This window comes from Pseudonaja textilis, chromosome 1, assembly GCF_049901715.1.
Source record: "Pseudonaja textilis isolate UNSWEBS1 chromosome 1, rPseTex1.2, whole genome shotgun sequence".
NCBI lineage: Eukaryota > Metazoa > Chordata > Lepidosauria > Squamata > Elapidae > Pseudonaja > Pseudonaja textilis.
The window spans coordinates 24,933,219-24,953,403 of NC_141990.1; the positions used below are offsets into that span (position 1 = coordinate 24,933,219).

Here is a 20,185-nt window from a genome sequence, read left to right on the forward strand (position 1 = left end):
TACGATGCTGCTTAGGATCAAGCCAACATTCTTCCTCTTGACTAGCTGTCAGGGGCTGCTCCGATATGCCTTCCTCCTGATTAATCTCAGGCTGTTCCTCTCGGTTGTCTGATGAAACCTGAGGCATTATCAGGGAGGAAGGCATTGCCAGGGAGGAAGGTCCTGGGGAGGAAGGCAGTCCCAGTTCCTCCTCCTCATCTTCCGAGTCCTCTTCCTCTAACAGCACAGGCTCGGGAATCGGAGCCACAACACAGTAGCATGTAATAAATATTTGCCTCTTTCACAGATAATAAGTCTTTTTTATGAATGCAGTTCTTCAGTAACAAACAGCATATTGGGTACATGTACAGACAGAACACATACAGATACATCTTCTTAACCTGTTTTGGTTGTATATTTCTCATCATTGTGACCATTCCCCTTCTAATTTAATAGTACCATGCTAACAAATATTACAGACATTGTATATCATTATGAGTTATTCTGCGTCTCCTGGATACTCTTGTAAATAAATCATAGGGATAAAGGAGAGTGTTCAGGTTGCATGGTTTCTCTATTCACAGAGTGGAACACCTGCCTTTGTTTAGATGGCTGCAAGTGATTCATGTGTCATGGATTCCAAAGTTTGCAGACATCTAATTAAGGTCCAGCTCAAATGCTGTTCAGATCTTCCTGCCTCTACATCACCCACTTTGTCCTTTTACTTTTCTTCTCCCATTTACCCTTATTAAGTTTAAGGCACTGAAATTATGTTATAATGAATTTCTATACTTCTCTTGCCATCTCCTGTCCTTCTCTACTGGGTAGGTCAGAGGCTGTTCATTGCTAATGAATCTTTACAGTTCAAGCAAAAGCACAGGTGTGATGCACACTATCAACTCTTTCTCCAAATCTAACCACTCTTCTTTCAAAGATGCTCTTACCTCTAAATCACTCCAGTTCATTTCTGATACAAACAATTGTTCCCTCCCAAACAGTAAAGTCAGATTAGGAGACATGCATCTGGCCAATCAGATGAGACAGGCTTAATTTTGCAATGAACAGAAGCAGAGACAACTGTCTGCTGCCACACATCAAATCAATTTGTACTGGTTCTCTTTTCATTTCCACCTTCACTGCCTTTCTAGTCAGCTGATGGGGAAGGCAAGACTTCCATATCATTATGCTCTGCCTAACATTCCTTCTGGATATGGTTTCTTCCTTCTGAAACCCTTTTGGCCATTCAAGGAGGTTGCACTAATCTCTGCCCTCCCATATTGGAACTGAGGCCATCAAGATCCTGGTGGGAAATATGCAGCTTTCCTTAGATGAAGGCCTAAACTTGGCTTATCAATGGCATGTACCATACTGTATTCCAAAAAATGGGTGAAACAAAGTTTAAATAATGTTGCCCTTAACAGTTAAGATATTTTCAGAAATCAATAGAATCTCTTAGACAATGATAAAGATTTTTATACAATAAAATTATAGAAAAGTGTGCAATCTCCAAAATCAGCTTACCGAATTGGTGCCAAGGATTTGAAGGTCAGGCTTTTCAGATTCCAACAGCTTGGCCACCATCTTCAAGAAACTTTCCACAAAGAGATTGATGCTCTGGCAGTGGCAGGCCATTAATAGCTGATCCAACGCTTCCATCGCAATACACACATACCTGTGGGTAGGGTGGCATAAAAGTACATCTAAAATAAGAGGTCTCCTTATAGGAACTGAAATCTAAATTATCCAGAAAGTTAAAGTTAGAAAAAGCTGTCTCAGATGGGCAAACTATCCAGTACCCCAGAGCCAAAGTGAAATAAATTTTGAGGGTATGGGACTGAACTTTGATTTTTATTCAACCCTTCTCTTCTTGATGCTCTCCTTCCATTATTCATTCACGACAGAGTCTGGACTCAAATCAGCCAAGGGGATTCATGACTGGCTGAAAATTAAAATCTGGTTTTTCCCAGGTCTTTGGGAAACACAAAGTACAGATGATTTTAATCTGAATTCACAAAATATTTCCCAACCTGTGTTCACCCAGCATGCTTAGGCCAGAAGCTGAACCAGCAGTACCCAACCTCATTAAGCCTGGGCTAGAATACTGTGTAAAACCAGCTGCCAATATAAAAGCAGTTGCCTGACAAATCCAGATCCTGAAACATTTCTGAAGCTTAGTGAATGTGTCTTTTCCCTTACAGGAGGAGAGTCAGAGGTGGTATTCAGCAGGTTCTGACCAGTTCTGAAGAACCGGTAGTGGAAATTTTGAGTAGTTCGGAGAACTGGCAAATACCACCTCTGACTGGCCCCGCCCCCATCTGTTCTCTGCCTCCCTCGTCCCAGCTGATTGGCTGGATCTTTTGTTGCCCGGCACAGAAGAACGGTTGGAAAGCAGGTTAGTGGGATGGGGAGCGAATGGGATTTTGCAGTATTCTTCCCCCACCACGCCCACCAAGCCACATCACACCATGCCCACCAAGCCATGCCCACCGAATCAGTAGTAAAATTGTTTGAATCCCACCACTGAGGAGGCTTTTGGAACACAGCAAGTTGCAACAGGAAGAGAACATATAAATCATGGCTTGGCCCAACCTCATGAAAACAGCAGCAGAGAGGTGAGGATAGGTTAAAACTCCAAAAGGAGATATATACAGAAAAGGGTGAGGTCATTGATTATCTCTTTCAATATTATTGGCAAAGATGCAGGAAGGGAAGGGCACTGCTTTGAGGTTTTTGGGTCTTTTTTCTGAAAAAATATTCCATAAACTGGAATAACCAAACACAAGAGTGTGTAGGTTTCTCCTTTTTCCACAAGAGCGCTTTAGTGCTTTTCACTTTCAGTGGGATTGGGAAAAGGTTCAACTGGAATACAACATACACTGCCACTGTGTATTATTTGGATTGTAGAGTGTCTTAAAGTAGATCACTTCAAGGTTTCTGAACTCAACAGCAAAATGCCAGGTATAACATGTAATGAATACAGTGCATCAGTGTTTCTCTGTGTGTGTAAATGGGGAAAATATCTGCTGCAGCAACATAGCATTGCCAGTTATCTTTTTTAAAAAAAAATAAATTCTAGAAAAAACATTTATTTGACATACATTTAAAACAGACAAATCAACACACACACACACATATAGATTTTACAGCATATATTGAGCATATATTATTTTTTCTTTATCTTTATCATTGACGTGATCTGCCTTGTTACAATAACTCTTTCATTCTTTTAATGCTTTAATTTCTCTATACTGTTTATGATTAAATGCACGTCTTCTGTCATTTCCATAACTTATCCAAACATCAAATATTACCATTTCTTTAACCACTCATATCAAAAGTTCCATATTTCATAATAGTCACTATCCTGTTTATTTTTGGTTAGGCTATCCATCTCAGCGCATTCATGTATTTTTTTAATTACCATATCCTCTGAAGGAATGGAAGACAGTTTCCAGCTTTGTGTGTAGGTTATTATGGCCGCAGTTATGATGTGCAAAATTAAATATTGATATTTTTTCTCCATGTTTGAATCTATCATACTTAGCAGAAAGGTTTCAGGTTCAAGTTTTAAATTTTGTTGTTATATTTAAAATCCAATTTCTTATATTTCTCCAAAATTTCTGAGCACCTGGGCAAGTCCACCACATGTGAAAATATGTTCCTTGTGCATAGTTACATTTCCAACAGTTGGGTGGTAGGTTGGGGAACATCTTAGCTAGTCTCACAGGAGGTAGGTGCCAGCGACGAACCATTTTATATAAGTTTTCTTTATACGAGACTGACATGGTTAATTTGTAATTTGCTTGCCAAATGTGTTCCTACTTATCTAATTCAATACTACGACCCACATTTTTAGCCCAAATTATCATAGATTCTGTGACTGTTTCTTCTTTTAATTTGTAGTCCAAAAGATATTTATATGTTTTACTAATTGTTTTCTTTTCCTCTCCTAGCCATATTTTATCTAATTCTTGTGGGGTCGTATTAAAGCCAAATTGTTCTCTATCTTTTTTTATAATGGGTTTGTATTTGTGCAAAGGGCCACCATGCTATCTGCTTTCCTTGAATTTGTATTTGGTTCCTATTTTTAAGCTCTCCAGTGTCATATAATAAATCTTTATACCTGACAATATTTTCATAATCCAATACATCTGGGTGTGCGACTGCTTCCAATGTAGATAGCCACAATGGAACCTTTGGGTAGTAGTTTTTTTTAATCTTTCTCCAGATATTGAACAACACATTTCTTACGTGGTGCTTTTGGAAATATGAATGTTGTTTAGATTTTCCATCCCACATGAAGGCGTGCCAGCCAAGTTGGAGATCAAAACCTTCTAATACTAATAAACCTTCTATTTTCTAATTTAATCCAATCCTTAAGCCAGTTTACTATAGCAGCATCATAATATAATTCAAAATCTGGAAGGCCAAATCCTCCTTTTTTCTTGGCATCCTGTAATAATTTATATTTCACTCTGGGTTTTTTCCTCTGCCATATAAATTTAGATATACATTTGTTTAATTCTACAAAAAAAATTCTTTTCCAACTTGACTTGCGTTGCCAGTTATCTTAATGCGAATTGGCAAATCAGTCTATTTTTAATCTATAGTACTTTCGCAAATGCTCATCCTAAGTTGTTCCATTTTATTTCTGTAGAAACATAATTCAATGTGTATTTTTATAAACTTGTTTTCTTTCTAAACATGTCTTGAAATAACCTCAATACTGAAGTTTGGGAACCCTGAACTATGCTAAAGTGATTTTGAAGCATAAAAGTTGGCGGATAGTCACATCCTAATTCATGCACTAGTTCGGATGGAAGAATTGGGTGCCCCAGAAGCTGGAAAACATCAATTTCTTCAAGTATATTAATGAAAAGGTACAGAGTCTCTCAAGTGATGCTAAATTCTTAATGACTGCACTCATGAATTTTTTAAAGCAAAGTTATAGAAACAATTTGGTGGAGTTACAGTTTTCTAGTTCTGGTTCTGCTCAACAACCCCAAAATTCATAAATTGTCCTTCAACCTAGTATTAACCTGGGCATCCTTATTAACCTTCCAAGATTAGCTATGCATCTGATTCCACTCTTTTAGCTAGTGTGAAAATAATTCATTGAACAATAAAAATGTCAAGATCTCAAATATGTCAATTACTGTTGTAAATGAAAGGGACCCAGGTTCAGTCTTCAGTATCTCTAAAGAACTGGAGAGAAGATGTTCTCTACCTGCAGATCTGGAGAACTATTGCCAATTAGTGCAGACAGTATTAAGATGGCTCAGTGGTTGACTTATTATAAAAGCTGCTTATTCTTTTTTGTTCTGACTTAATAGCAAGCATTTTTTTAAACTTTTTTTTCTAGATAACCATTCATCATGGATGGTTTAATTTGGATTCTTGCACTGAGCAGAAGTTTGGGCCAGATATCTTAAATTACTCTTTCCAATCCAGTGGCAGTGTTTGTGTGACACTGTACAGAACTGTTTGTTTATTCCTATGATGTATACAGCTAATCAACTCCTAACTCCCAGGAGCTTAACTAAACATAAAAAACTAATTAAACACACAAAGACATACTCCAATAGCAACATAACTGAGGTAAACCACAACATATTCCAGTTCCAGAATATGGAACAAGACAGGCTAATTCAATGATTTTGATCCAGTGCTTGGGGAAAAGCCAGGTTTTCAAGTTTTCATAGGTCAGTAAGATCTGAATCTAGGGATGTGGTGGCTCAGTGGCTAAGACGCTGAGCTTGTCGATCATAAAGGTTGGCAGTTCGGTGGATCGAATCCCTAGCACCACCTAATGGAGTGAGCACCTGTTACTTGTTCTAGCTTCTGCCAACCTAGCAGTTCGAAAGCATGTAAAAATGGAAGTAGAAAAATAGGGACCACCTTGGTGGGAAGGTATCAGCGTTCCATGTGCCTTTGGTGTTTAATCATGCCAGCCACATGACCACAGAGACATCTTAGGACAGTGCTGGCTTTTCGACTTTGTAATGGAGATGAGCACCACCCCCTAAAGCTGGAAATGACTAGCATGTAAGTGCAAGGGGAACCTTTACCTTTTAAAATCTTGGGTGGTATAACTATTCCACAGGCCTGATAGAGGAGACATACTTTCTGGGTCTCATTAGTTAGTGAGGGTGTGTAGTTCTCAGGTGGGATCACCCCTCTCACCCGTCATCGCTAACCTATACATGGAACACTTTGAAACCAACGCTCTAGACAAATCCAAACACAAACCAAACTCTGGCTCAGATATGTAGATGACACTTTTGTAATTTGGCCACCCCGGAAAGACAAACTGGACAACTTCCTCACACATCTTAACAACCTACACCCCAAAATACAATTCACCATGGAAACAGAAACCAACAACCAACTTCCCTTCCTGGACGTCCTAATTTACAAAAAACCCAATGGCTCCCTAGGACACACCATCTACCGGAAAAAAAAACACACCAACCGCTACCTAAATGCATAATCCCATCACCACCCTGCACAGATCAACTCCGTAGCCAAGACCCTCATCTCCAGAACCAAATGCCTAGCTGACAAAGACCACCTGAGAACAGAACTACACACCCTCACTAACGTATTAATTTCCAATGGATTCCAAAAAAACACTATCACCAATCTAATCCGAAAAGAGATACCCTCCAAACACCAAGACATAGAACAAGACAACGGTATCGCACTCCTCCCCTACATCAAAGGCACCACAGACAAAATCAGCAAAATTCTCCACAAACACAATATCAGGACAGCCTTTGGCACTGACCAAAAAATAGCCAACATCTTAAGAAACCCCAAAGACAAGATCCAGCTAGAAAACCAAGGAGTTTATGAAATACCATGCAACAATTGCTCAGCCACATACATTGGACAAACCAACAGGAGAATAAATGCACACATCGCAGAACACAAAAACGCAGTCAGAAAGAAGAAAATACTTCCTCCCTCTTCCAGCACCTTAAAGCCACAGGACATGAAATTAATTTCGAAGGAACCAAATTAATATCCAACACTGAACACTCCAGCAAGAGAATAATCAGGGAAGCCATCGAAAGCCAGAGAAACACCCCCATAACATGAATAAACGGGATGATACCTCCCACCTACCAGACATCTGGAAACTAGCCCTCACCAACAAATGAGTCCCAGCCACAAAACCCAACACCAGACCCAAAACAACACGGGACACCACCGTCAATCCCCCTCATCAGACCCAGGCCCAAACCCATCCTATAAACGAAGAACCACCACCATCCAGAAATCAGACCACAGCTGCTTCGCCAGCTGTCACACCCCCAACCCCAAAACCAAACAAGCTGACACACACCAAGAACACAGACCCAGACCCCAAACTCGAAGCCAAACCAAAACTCAGAATGCTACATCACAGCCACCCGCTCAGGATATCACATCAGAAAACTCAGGAAATTACATCACAAGAACTCAAGAAGTTACAACCCAGCAAACGACCCAGGAAATCACAGCACAAGACCAAGGATACCACAGCAATAAAACTCACAAGGTCATCACACAACCCATTACCCAAGCCGTTACAACACAGGAGGCTAATGGAAAAGAGATCAAAACACAAATGACCCAGGAGATTACAACGCAGGACCCAGGATATCACAACAAAAGAACTCGCAAGGCTATCACACAACCCATTACCCAAGCCGTTAAAACACAGGAGGCTAATGGAAAAAAGATCACTACAAAACATACGACCCAGGAGATTACAGCACAAGATCCAGGATATCTCCATAACAAAACTCACAAGGCCATCACACAGCCCATTATACCAACATCAACTCCATCAACCAATCAAGAGGCAGCAGCGCAGCCAACCAGCACAGCACAGCAGCCCCCACCCCCAGTATTTATAGAGAGACAGCAGCTCCAATCACACACTGCTTGCACTGGCACGAAGCTGAAAGCACCAGCCTGAGGATGGCGAGTGGGACCTCGGCAAAACGTCGCCAAGATACTCTTAATCTTACATGGGAAAAGACCCAAACACACCTAGACGTACGTACCTGTACCCGTGAAAATCTATGAAAACACACACACACACACACACACAAAATCACTAGTACAATTATAACATATGTTATTTTGCCCTTTATTTTTTAATCGATCTTTGTTCTACCCATTCGTACCAGCAGTTCCAGCTGACATAGTACATTGATGTATCTTTTCCTTTTAATGCCAAAGTTAATATGTCCATTTCTACACAATTTGCTATTTTTTTGAATAATCAATTCCTCTGATGGAATATGAGGTTGCTTCCAACATTGTGCAAAGGCCAGTCTGGCCGCTGTCAAAATATGTGTTATTGTATACTTTACTTTTTTGAGATTTGTTTATTAAAGATCCCTAATAGAAAGAATTCTGGTTTAAATTCGATCTGTTCTATTGTCATTTCCTCCAACCATTTTCTAATTTTCTGCCAATATTTTTGTATTTTCTACACAAGACCACCAGATATGGAAGAAAATTCCCTCCTTTTTTTTACATTTCCAGCAATTCGGACTCTTGTTGGGGTGCATTTTCACTAATCTAGAGGGGGGAAGGTGCCACCTGTAAAACATCTTATAGGCATTTTCCTAGTAGGTTGCCAATTTTGTGTTTTTATTATTTCTACTCCAGACCTTCTCCCATTCTATTAAGGTGATACTACATCTTATATTCCTACTCCAGGCTATCATATTCCCTTTGACAATTTCTTCCTCTAATTCTGCCTCTGTAGGTAATTATAAAATTTTGTTATATTTTTTTTGTCTGGGCCTAATAGAATTTTGTCTAGTTGCTGAAGTTTATTATTGATTCCAAATTCTTTCTTATTCTGTTTGTATCTACTCTGTACTTGAAGATATGCCCATCCATCGATTTGTACTCCCTGGTCCTGAAGATCTTGCCACAATTTTAAATTTCCTCGTGCATCCAATAAGTCCTTGTATTTAATCATCTTAATAATATCCAAATTATATGGGTGGATCATTGCTTCCATTGTTGAAATCCAGATTGGTATCTTTAAATAATGTTTTCTCCTTATTTTCTTCCAGTTAGTCAATAACGCATCTCTAATTAAATGTCTGTGAAAGTATTTCTGGGTGGTTTTCCCGATAGCCCTTAGAAAAGCATGCCACCCCCTCTGTAGGTCGTGGCCTTCTAAAACTAATATTCTCTTGTTTGCTAAGTTCACCCATTCCTTCAACCATACTAAGGAGGCCTCACTATAGTACAACTCCCAATTTGGAAGGGCCATCCCTCCCCTGCTCTTCATATCTTGCATTGCCTTTAAATTTATCCTCGGTTTTTTTCCTTTGCCAAATGAATTTTGCGATTATTTTATTAAGTTCTTCAAAATATTTTTTGTGTACTTTAATTGGTATCGTCTGAAATATATAAAGAAATTTTGGAAGAATAGACATTTTAATCATTGCAATCCTGCCTAATAGTGAAAATTGCAGTTTACCCCATGTTTCTAAATCCTTCTTTACCTGTTACAATAGTTTGTCATAATTATTTTCCTTTAGTGTTTCGCAATGTGCTGTCAGCCATATTCTTAAGTATTTAACTTTATCACTTCAAATCCCATGACCTTTTCTAATTCTAACTTCTGTTTTCCTGTTAGATTTTTAGTCATTAATCTTGTTTTCTCTGTATTAATTTTTAATCCTGCAACTACTCCAAATTATTCTAACTCGTTCATCAGTTTTTGTCCTCTTTCAATTGGCTCTTCAATAAAAAAAACATGTCATCTGCAAACGCTTGCAGCTTATATTCTTCTTTCTTAACCTTTAATCCTTTTATGTCTGGATTCTGTTTAATATATGTTAGTAATGTTTCCAATGATAATATGAAGAGCAGGGGTGAGAGTGGGCAACCCTGTCTGACTCCTTTCTCTATTTTTATTGGGCGGGTATATTCTCCATTTATTGTAATGTTCACCAAGAGTGTAGTGCAACAGTCTAATTAGGTAGTGACAAGGGTACGCCGCGTAGGGCCTCCTGATTTAGGAATGTGTACAAACTGGCATAAAAGATTGATTAAAAAAGCTGCCTGGATTCAACCACACATATCATCACTTGGGAAGCGTAAACTACAAAGTCCTAAATCTATTGCATAGGTGACTGTACTTACAACTCCAAGGACCCTGTTCGCTTCTTCATGTACAACAACATTTATCTTCTCCTAAAATCTGAACACCTGTCCATGCTAGATTGTGGCTCAGTCAACTCCAAAGTTTTTCCAAAAAAGGACTGGCAGGGAATCGGAATGATCTGATAATTGCCTAGAATATGCTTTAGAGTAGCCTTGCAGATGTTCTTCCAGCCCCTCCTTTCCCAGGAGGAGCTGGGACACCATAAACAAAGCCACTGAGCAGCCATCTGGAGAAGCAACGTGAGCAGAAAATAATTATATTCGCTGTTCTTAGTTGCTATGAGATAATCCTTAATCAAAATTCTTACCCATACTCCATCAAGTTCACACTTTGTTTTCTTCCCTTTAGAGGGTTCCTTTTTTGGAGAACCAGGGAATTCTCTAGGCTCCAGGGAAAGAGAAAGTTCATATATAATTTTGCCACTGCCCTAAGGTGACAAACAGAACTAACATGTGACTGTTGCTATAAATCAGGGTTACCGTAACTGGCTCCATAGTTACCTTGGTGGCCAAGATGTTCCAACCTCCCTTTGACTCCTTGTGCAGGGAAGGCAGATTAAAGCCCCCCTATACCATGAACCTGGAAAACTCCACTGCCAATCCACATGTGTCATCAGGCATCTTGTGTAGGAAGGTCAGTATTTATTCATCTGATCTCACTTTCCTATGCATATTCCTCAGTTAAATCTGAGAACTAGATGTCTTATTATTGATTTGATTTATATTCTACCTCAGGTGGGGCATTCACACCTTCTAAAAATAAGAATTATCTTGGCTGTGGGCCACAAAAGTTATGCACATGGAATAACATAACAGCACATATTCTTTCATTTAACAAAGCCAAAGGGACCCAAGTTCTGCTCTCTACTGTAATTGACGTCAACAGAAAACACAGAGGTGCCTGCCCCCCCTTGGGGTTCAGTCTGGCCAACAGGAAAAAAATAAATCACCTGTCAGAAGAGAAAACAAGAGCACTTTTAGACTGCGATAACTGACAGTCAGTGTTGCTATTGCAGCAAATGATTGAAACCATGTTAAATCATCCTTGTAGCACTTTAGATGAAGCAGGAAAGAAAGAAAGATGAAGGGAGCAAAAGCCAGAAAAATAGGGCCTTGGCAGAACATGCATCTTGACTGGATATAAAATATTGAGTGGGGGACTTTGCTTAGTTAGGCCTTGACTCCAGTATTCACTTGTAATTATTTTGGTTGAGGATTTCTGGAAGTCCACACAGAAATAGAATTATAATTTAAAAGGGCCTAGCCATGCAACCTATCATACACAACCATCACAGCCTATGAAAAGGATAACTCCTGTACTTATACTTTTCAGAGTCATCTAACAGACTCCAACACTTTCTTGCTTTCACTGTACCATTCAACTCATTGGAATCCATCCAAAATTTCTAAAGCAAGCCCAAAGACTCCTACGCAAAGAAGAAACAAAAGAAGTCATCTACGGCAAACAATACATGACTTGTAACAGCCACAGACAGGCATGAGAGTGTATATCATCTGGCGATCAGAAGAAAATGAAAATTTCTTAATCCCTTAAGAATCTAATTTCTTAATTAGAGGATAAAACCAACCACAATTTCAACTGGGAAACTGTCAATATTTTAGATAAACTGAAATCCAAAAAATGATAATTCCTGGAATCTTGATGCGCTGACAAATCAGCTATTAAAAGACATAGAGAGAACTGATAAATGCCTAAAAAATAAAAATAGGAAACAAACAACCCAGAGTACATCCTCCTCAGCAATCAATATCCAGATAAGCAGGAAACAGCACCAGATAATAGATTGGGGAGAAACAATACTCCAATAAAAGAAGTATCAAAAAAGAGACCACACCTTACCCATGAGTGGCAAGGTAAGCTACCACATATAAACAAGAAACAAACTTCACCTTTCCACACGTTGATGATATTACTTAGCTTGGAAATGAAATGTCTGAAGGACAACAATCGAGCTTTAAAGAACACAAAGAACTTGACTTCTATATTATCTCAAGTGCTTAAATTCTAGACTTCTTCCACTCATCCTTCCAAATAACAAATACTTGGCACACCACCCAGAATCTTGTATAGTGATGGTATGTTTACATAACGGCCATCACTAGCTTGGAAACAGCAGGTTCCTACCTCACCAGCCTCAATCTTTTTACTATGATGTAAATCAGGGGTATCAAACTCAATATCATTGAGGGCCGCATGAGGGGTGTATTTGACCTCGGGGGCCAGATGGGTGTGGTCAGCTTGACATCACTCAAGTTAGGGGGCACCTGTAGTGGCCTGGGCAGGGGGATCCTCCTGCAGTCCTCTGCCAGTGAAGATGGAGCCATGCATGCCCCTCCTGAGCTCCGTTTTTGCTGGCAGAGACACCGCAAGCCAGTCCTTTGCTATTTCTAGGGTGGCCCCGCACCCTGAGGGCCAGATCCGGACCGTGGGTCTTGAGTTTGACACCCCTGATATAAACAGAAAATATGTTGTTCAGCTGAACTCAATACTTGAGAATACACAAACTTTATATAGTAGGAAGAGTGTGGAGTCTTTGGTGCTCTCTGAGTTTGCTTATTTTCTTGCAGACGTTTCATTACCCAACTAGCACTGATGATATTACCTAGGTTGGCTAATAAAACATCTGCAAGAAAATAGGCAAGTTCAGACAACACCAAGGACTCCTCACGTTAGTCCTAAACTACAAATATTCTTCTTTATTAGGAAGGGTGTGGCAAACACAATCTACTGTCTTCTTTCAGGATGATGGTTTTTGACACACATTTAATCTGCAACTCTGCAATTTTTCCCCTTTAAATACTAACCAGATTTGACTGTCTAGTCCAGATAAGGTTTGCCAGGTGCTGCTACCTGTTGTTATCTAAGAGGTAGATTGGACTTAATCTTTTCTCCCAACAACTTAACATCTGCCATTATTAATCTTATTAATAATTTCTTAACCCTCTGATACAAATCTGAAGGCACTAACAGCTCAGCTGAAAAGACTTTGACTTTGAATGATTTTTCTTATTTTGTGCCTTAATGTTGCTTCTTCCTCTTTCCCCTTTTATCTATAGCAGATAAAAGCCATTAATAGTGTGAATTATAAACAGGGATATTTACAAATCTGGATTGGGCTGGTCAGATTAAAAAAGGGATTCCAGCCCAAAACTATTTGCAGATCATGTTCCATCTGTTCATCCAATAATTCTAATTAGAACAGCAGTTTATTCTTGGCAACAACACGCCCACACAAGATACACAGATGTACCTCTTTCCCCCATAAACAGCAACTCCTCAAAAAATAACTGTACTTGTGAAACAAAAGGCAAGTGCTAAGAGAAGGAATACAGATATAGAATTGACTCAGACAGCGGAGTCAAATTGTGGCAAGAAACAAACACTATCACTTTAGGACCAGTTAAGAGACTGAAGCAGCTTTCTGCAGCGTGGTGTCTTCCAAGTTACCCAATCCCATAATCCCCATCGACATTTGGAAAGCATCCTATTATGGAAAAGATATTTAAATCACAAGACTATATTTTGCTCATTTCATGAGGAAAGATATTCAGCCCAGAAAATCACGACAGAGAGCCGTTTTCTGCATCCTAAGCACAAATTCCTCCCAATAAAATCCAATATTCAGCTAATGACTGCTGCAAATCCATGCATAAGTCAGCCTTGGTTGACTAGCAACTGTGAAAAGACTTCATTGAACACATCATTCTGTGAAATACCATGCAACAATACAGTTGTTCTTTCTGTTGTGTTGTGTCTGCCATGAAACACTCATTCTGATCGCTGGGAATGAATTACCGCAGCTCAGGGACAGAGAATGGATGGAGAAAAGAATAGTTTCAATCCCTGGCATCACAAGATAGCAGGAGATGGAATAAAATCTTTTTCTGCTTGGGAATCTAAAGGGATGCAAGCAATTTGTCCAGGCTTGATGTGCCTCATTACTGTATAATGCAGCTTCCTATATCCCAAGCTAGTTGCTAATTTGCCCATTTTTAATTTTTTTAAATTTTTCTAACTGATGCATTTTTAAAAGATGGACCCACTTTTAAAGAAGACAAATAAGGTAATCTGCAGTTCTAGCTATCATCCCTTTCACCCTTTCCTTGCTGTGTCTCAAGAATAAGAAGCCCTGAGAAAATGAATTTTCTCAGATGTCTCACAGTCATACCTAGAATGACCAGCAGGGTTCCCAACACGGAAGTGGGAAACAGAGGGGCAGCTCCCATTGGTGCAGGAAGAACTTGACGGTTCATCTATGAGTATTTTTTTTTATTTTTTTAATTTTGTTTGTCAATTGCTTACAAGATAATATGTATAAGTAAAAACATAGTTATGAATACATGGATACATATAAGAAAAATAAAAAAATAAAAGAATCAATAGGACAGGGACGGTAGGCCCGTTGGTGCACTTATGCACGCCCCCTACAGACCTCTTAGGAAAGGGATGAGGTCAATAGTAGACAGTCTAAGGTTAACGTTTTTGGGGTTTGGGGAAGAAACCACAGAGTCAGGTAGTACATTCTGTTCACTACCCAGGAATTCTTCACCATAGCTGCATTTTACTAGTTCCAAGTGAAACTTAGTGGTGTGGTTTCAAGTTATAGCTGACGCCCAGAATTGCCTGGACAAAGCCTGCGGTTTTCTTTCTTCTTCTTTTTATAAAGTTTTTTTTAATTTTTTTACACATCTCTTCAAGTGAGCAATGTGATTCCAGGTTACAACATTTAAACATAGTCATAATTGCATTTATTGCATCTAATTTCATATCAAATCATTATCTATTCCACTGATCTTTAAGTTCTCACTTCATATTTCAATTCATTAATTCAATATCAAAAACATTTTATCCACTTATGTTTTCAATTCTTTATCCCCTATTTCCATTTTCAGCTTACCATCTATTTTATTTTATATTATTCATTATTATTTTCACTAACTTTCTCAAAGCCGATATATAATAAACAGTCAAAAAAGAATAAAAATAAAATAAAACTAATATATTCAGGATCCACATGGTATTTCCCCCAGTCTACAATAAATCTTATATATATTCCAGAGATATTCATATAACCATTTCATATTTTTCTTTGTTTCCACTTAGCCAAACTTTAGCTATAAAACTGTATTAAATTTTCATTCCCCTCCTTTTTAATCATAGTATAATCTCATTACAAATACTTTCACATTCCAATATAATCCTTTTCTGATTTATCGTATTCTATTTCCTCATATCCTTTATACGTATAATCAATCACATTTTCTATTTCATGTCTAATATAATATGTACACACTAAAGAAAAAGAAAAAGAGAGAGAATTAAGGTTCCTTTTTGTTTCCATTTAGCAAAGATTAACCTATAAAGTTTTATTTAATTTTCATCATACTTTTTGGTCATAATAGCAAAAATTTTTACAGTTTACTATATTCTCCGTTTTTCTAGTATCATTTAGATAATCAATTACATACATACATACACACACACACACACACACACACACACAGGATTTGATAACAATAAAGCCCTCTTAATTTCTCTCACTCTATCTTCATTTTTCTCATATATAATTATATAATAATCTTAAGGTAATTCCCAATAAGTTTTAAACTTCAAATCTCCCCAATCTATATTTCTAATTAAAAAAATGCTAAAATACATTTCCATGTGGCATCCCCCCTTTATAATATATTTAACCCTTATCTCTACATCTCTCGGCCTTATCATTTCTTGTAATTTTAGCCAGCTTTCCTTTTTCTAAATTTTTCCAGTCTTCCCTCTTTACTCCTCTTTTTTCCTCTAGTATTATTTTTATTTTCATCTGACAATCACTTATCCCCCCGCCCACCCTTTCCTGCTCTCTCTTTTGGAATTTCTTTTTGTACAACTTCTTCCTTTGTTTAATCTTGGGAGTATTTTCCCTTTTATTTGTTACAGCTATCATCAATGTCTGAGTTCCTTTTATGTCTTTTGGCAATGTCCCTTGTTCCCTGTGCTCTTCTAAACTGCTTTCCTCTTCCTTTAACTCCTCCTCCTTGAACGTTCTTTGTTCTTCTGCAAACTGCATCGCCATTAATTTTTCTGCCAGTGTGTCCAATAATTCCATTCTTTCTTTTAACATTCCTCTCAGAGTTTGCAGTTGTGACTTGAATCCTTTGCCTGTTTCTTCCATTTTTAATCAGTTGAGTCATTCTTTATTTTATTAAAAGTCAGAGTCTTTTATTTTAGTCCTTGCCAAAAATATCTGTTTGTATTAATTCCTCTTATTAATCCTTCTGTCTCCTTGTCACAATCAACACCAAACAGTCCCAAGGTATTATCTTCATTTGTCCTTTTGCTGCAATCACCCCCTTTTTTAGTGCTTCCGAGGTTCTTATAATATAGTTTTTTATTTCATTTCATTTCTCATTCACACATTTATAAGTCCAGTAATTTTCCATGAAATCATAAGAGGAAAAGAGCCTTTAATCATTAGATGGTGCTCTATATCACTTTCTACTTTTCAAAGTTCTTTTTTCTCTTTTCAATTGTATTAATGCTATTAGCTCTTTTAAATACAGTCAATTCTGGGCAAGTCCAGCATTCTATCCAATGCCTAATTAATGCCAGTTTCTGTATTTTATTTCAAATTTAGTCTCTAATTCCTTTGTAGCCCTTTTATAATCTGGTTTTTTATTTACCCTATATTTTCCTCTCATTTTCCATTAGCTGCTGTCATACTCTTAAATGAGGGCTCTTTCTTTCTGTTTCTTGGGGTTGTCAAAAAAAATCCAAGTTCTTTTGTCTGTTTACATGCTGCTCACCACTTCACTGCTGCAGCACACATTTAAGTCCTGGAAGCTTCCTGTCTTCAGGGCAGCCATTAACACTTCTGCTACCTCCTGTCTTCAAGGGGAGTATATCTAGCCAGGGAGGATGCGGCTCCCCTTGACCCAGCTGGTGGTCTTCCCCTCTTCCCCCACCTCTCTGAGGTGGGTCCAAAATGGATCCGGTCCCGTTAAGACCTACAACAGGATAAGCGTGGATCCAAGCCACGCATGATCACGGTCTTTGGTCCGTCTTCAAGGGAAGTGCCACCGGAAGTCAGCCCTGCGGTTTTCTTGACAATGGTTTTTTTGGAAGTGGTTTACCTACTTCCTAGGACTAAGAATGAGTGAGTGGCCTAAGATCAACCAGCTATCTTTGTGAGTAAGGTGGGACTAGAACTAACAATTTACCTGTTTCTATTTTAAAGCCTTAAGTGAAACTTAATTGAAAAATAATATGCCCAATAGCTTGTCTTCTCTGAGATGAAAATATTGAAGACATATGACAGTGTTCTTAAACTACATGAAAGAAGATAAAACTCTATTTCTTTTCCCAGTCCATGCATGGGCTCGGGAATTCTTTGAAGTTGTCCATATATCTTGCTGAGATTGAAAGAAAATTTGGATTAAAATATAGAAAGTGAGATACTGTAAGGCAAACTTGGTAACAGTAACCGTATTTGAACACTGGAACTAATTACTCAGATAAGTAGTGAGAGGTGTTGAAACAGTGCTAGATAATCATATGCTGAAGACTTTTAAATTAGATTCCTACACTGAGCAGGGTGTCTAAGCAATCTTCTCAAATATATGATTATATGATTCATTACAAAATTTACTGGCTATGACATATCATCATCATTAAAAATTAGTTCATATCATAGTTCTGCTTCTTTCAGGACTGTAGGGTAGTCTTTTTTTAAAAAAAAAAAAAGCAGATAAGGCTAAACAGAAACAAATATTTGAACATGACCCCAAAGCTGAGGGTGATCTTACTGTTGTAACAGCATTTTCCATTTTTCCTTGTTAAGTCAGGTCAATATTTGGTGGAAAGTAGAACAAAACAATGTATGTATGTATGTGTTTATCTGTAGCATTGCTTGATACATTGCTACTGGGTGATCAAACAGTTCTGTCCATTTACAAAATGAAAAGGCTGGATACAAAATTAAATAAAGGGCTTTTATGCAGAGTAATGACAGAGGAACTGGCTTTGCCTACAGGAAAGTTCTAGGTATAAATTTCAATTAGGATACAACAAATCAGTTTCAATGTTTTTCAAACTTTCTGCAACTGTGAACTACTAAATAAGCATTTACAAAATACAAAGATCGTTCCATTTTACAGTCAGCTTTCTCCCTTTATTTTACTCTTTAACTGTGATAGTTTACATTTGGGAGCCAATTAGATGATTATGGTTGGATTTGTGCATGCTTTGTAATTCTGTTTTGAAAAGAGTGAACTAAATCTTGAACCAAAATATTTATTGCATGTTTTTCTTCACCAGTTAAATCATTTTATGTAATTCATGCTACAACAAGAAGTCTTAGCACAAGTTTATTGGTCAAGGATGTTTTGATCCCTGAATACAAGACTAAAATCAAATCAATTTCCAGTCCAATGAAATCTTATATTTTAGTTATTCATAATCCCATTCACATTTTTCTTTTGGGGTTGTTGATTCTCTTCGTTCCATTTTGCATAGGACACATGGGCTCACAGTTGAACTTGAAGCCGTTCCATATTGTCTTATTTTATAAATTTTAGTATACACATTCATACTTGTATGGCTGTCACTTGTACTATCAGTTTTCAGACACTGTTCTATTCTCATAAACCAGTTGACTAATGAAACATTTGGGAAAATGAGGCTGAATATGAATGTGTAGAAGATGTGGTAGATTATTTGGCAATCTCAGGGGAGGGGATGTGAATCTATCACAATCTACCCTTAATCTATGGACTGTGAATGTTGTATGCTGCGAAGTCGCTGGGTGGGAGTTGGGCAATTCGTTTAAAAACAAACAGCTCAGGCCATGGTTTGAGCACTGCTGCCCTAGAGAGATGTTAATAGTTGGCATTCACAAACCTAAGTTAGATGAACTGATAAAATGGCATAGTAGAAACTGGATCTATATATCCAAAACCAGAAACTTATATTTTAATAGGCAGGAAGGATTCATAATGACAAAGAACAGAGGTAAAAAGAAGCATTATTAAAGGCATTTTTGAAAATACACAGCGTCCCTTACCCGTATCGGTGCCTGCCCACATCTCTGATTAGTTTCTCTGACAGGTAAGCTCCAATGCGATCCAGCTTCTCTGGAGCAGAGAGGGCATAGAAGGTCAGCTTCTCCATGTTGGTTTTTACCAGCCCATCCTGAAAGAACATTTCCATGCTAAAACTTAAAAATTAAATTATTAAATATATTAATCCCCTAACCAGCACACATTGTCAGTGCTGCCTGGTTTGGCTTGGTGCCTCAAAGGCATCCTGCCATCAAAGGCTGGAAGGGTGGGGGAAGAAGGATGGAAGGGAATAAAGCTATGTGCATAGATGATAGGAAATAGGGAGTGGGGAATGACAAGTGATAAAGACCAGAGCAGCCCAGATCCAATTTTTAACAGCATCCCAAGGCCAGGCACTCTGAGAAAATATGCAGATTACCCCCATTCTTAAAACATTTTGATTGGAAATGGACTGGTCACAAGGGGAGGTATGAGCTGTGGGAGAACCTTTCTGTATCTTTTGAGCATGGGAAAATTCAGAGTTAGCCTGACTTTATTGCAACCAAAACCTTTTGTAAAAGAACCCCTTGCTTTAACCTAATGGAGTCGAGGGTCTTTTTTCCTAAGGGATCTTTCCTAAGGGTCTTTTTTCCTAAGGGATCAGATTGGGGCAGGTATATATTAATATTAATATTTGTATATATATATATATATTCATATTCCCACATGCAATTTATCCCTCGTTTACCCTCAAAACAATCAACAGTTCAACAGAAGGAAAGACCAAAAGTCAACCAGCAAGTACTCTATGGCCGAGTATAGACTTGGATTTGAATTAGTAGACCCATTAGTACCAATGAACTGCACGGCCAGCTGAATAAAGAGATAAAGACATAGCTTCTCAGTAACCACAGCTTCTTCAAAGCAAAAAGAATTGGGTTACAGTATCACGTGGGTGTATAACTAC

The 20,185-nt window shown here is 38.2% G+C and overlaps 1 protein-coding gene across 7 annotated transcripts in view; it reads right to left on the minus strand.

The window, feature by feature from the left end:
- Positions 1-20,185, minus strand: part of EFR3B (EFR3 homolog B) — a 141,834-nt gene that overhangs the window by 47,211 nt on the left and 74,438 nt on the right. For all 7 annotated transcript variants that reach the window (XM_087929407.1, XM_026715973.2, XM_087929421.1 and 4 more), the window contains 2 exons: positions 19,242-19,369; positions 1,501-1,651 (listed from right to left, as the gene is read on the minus strand). In XM_087929407.1, coding sequence (XP_087785533.1) covers positions 1,501-1,651; positions 19,242-19,369 — 279 coding nt within the window. The remainder of the gene's footprint in view (positions 1-1,500; positions 1,652-19,241; positions 19,370-20,185) is intronic.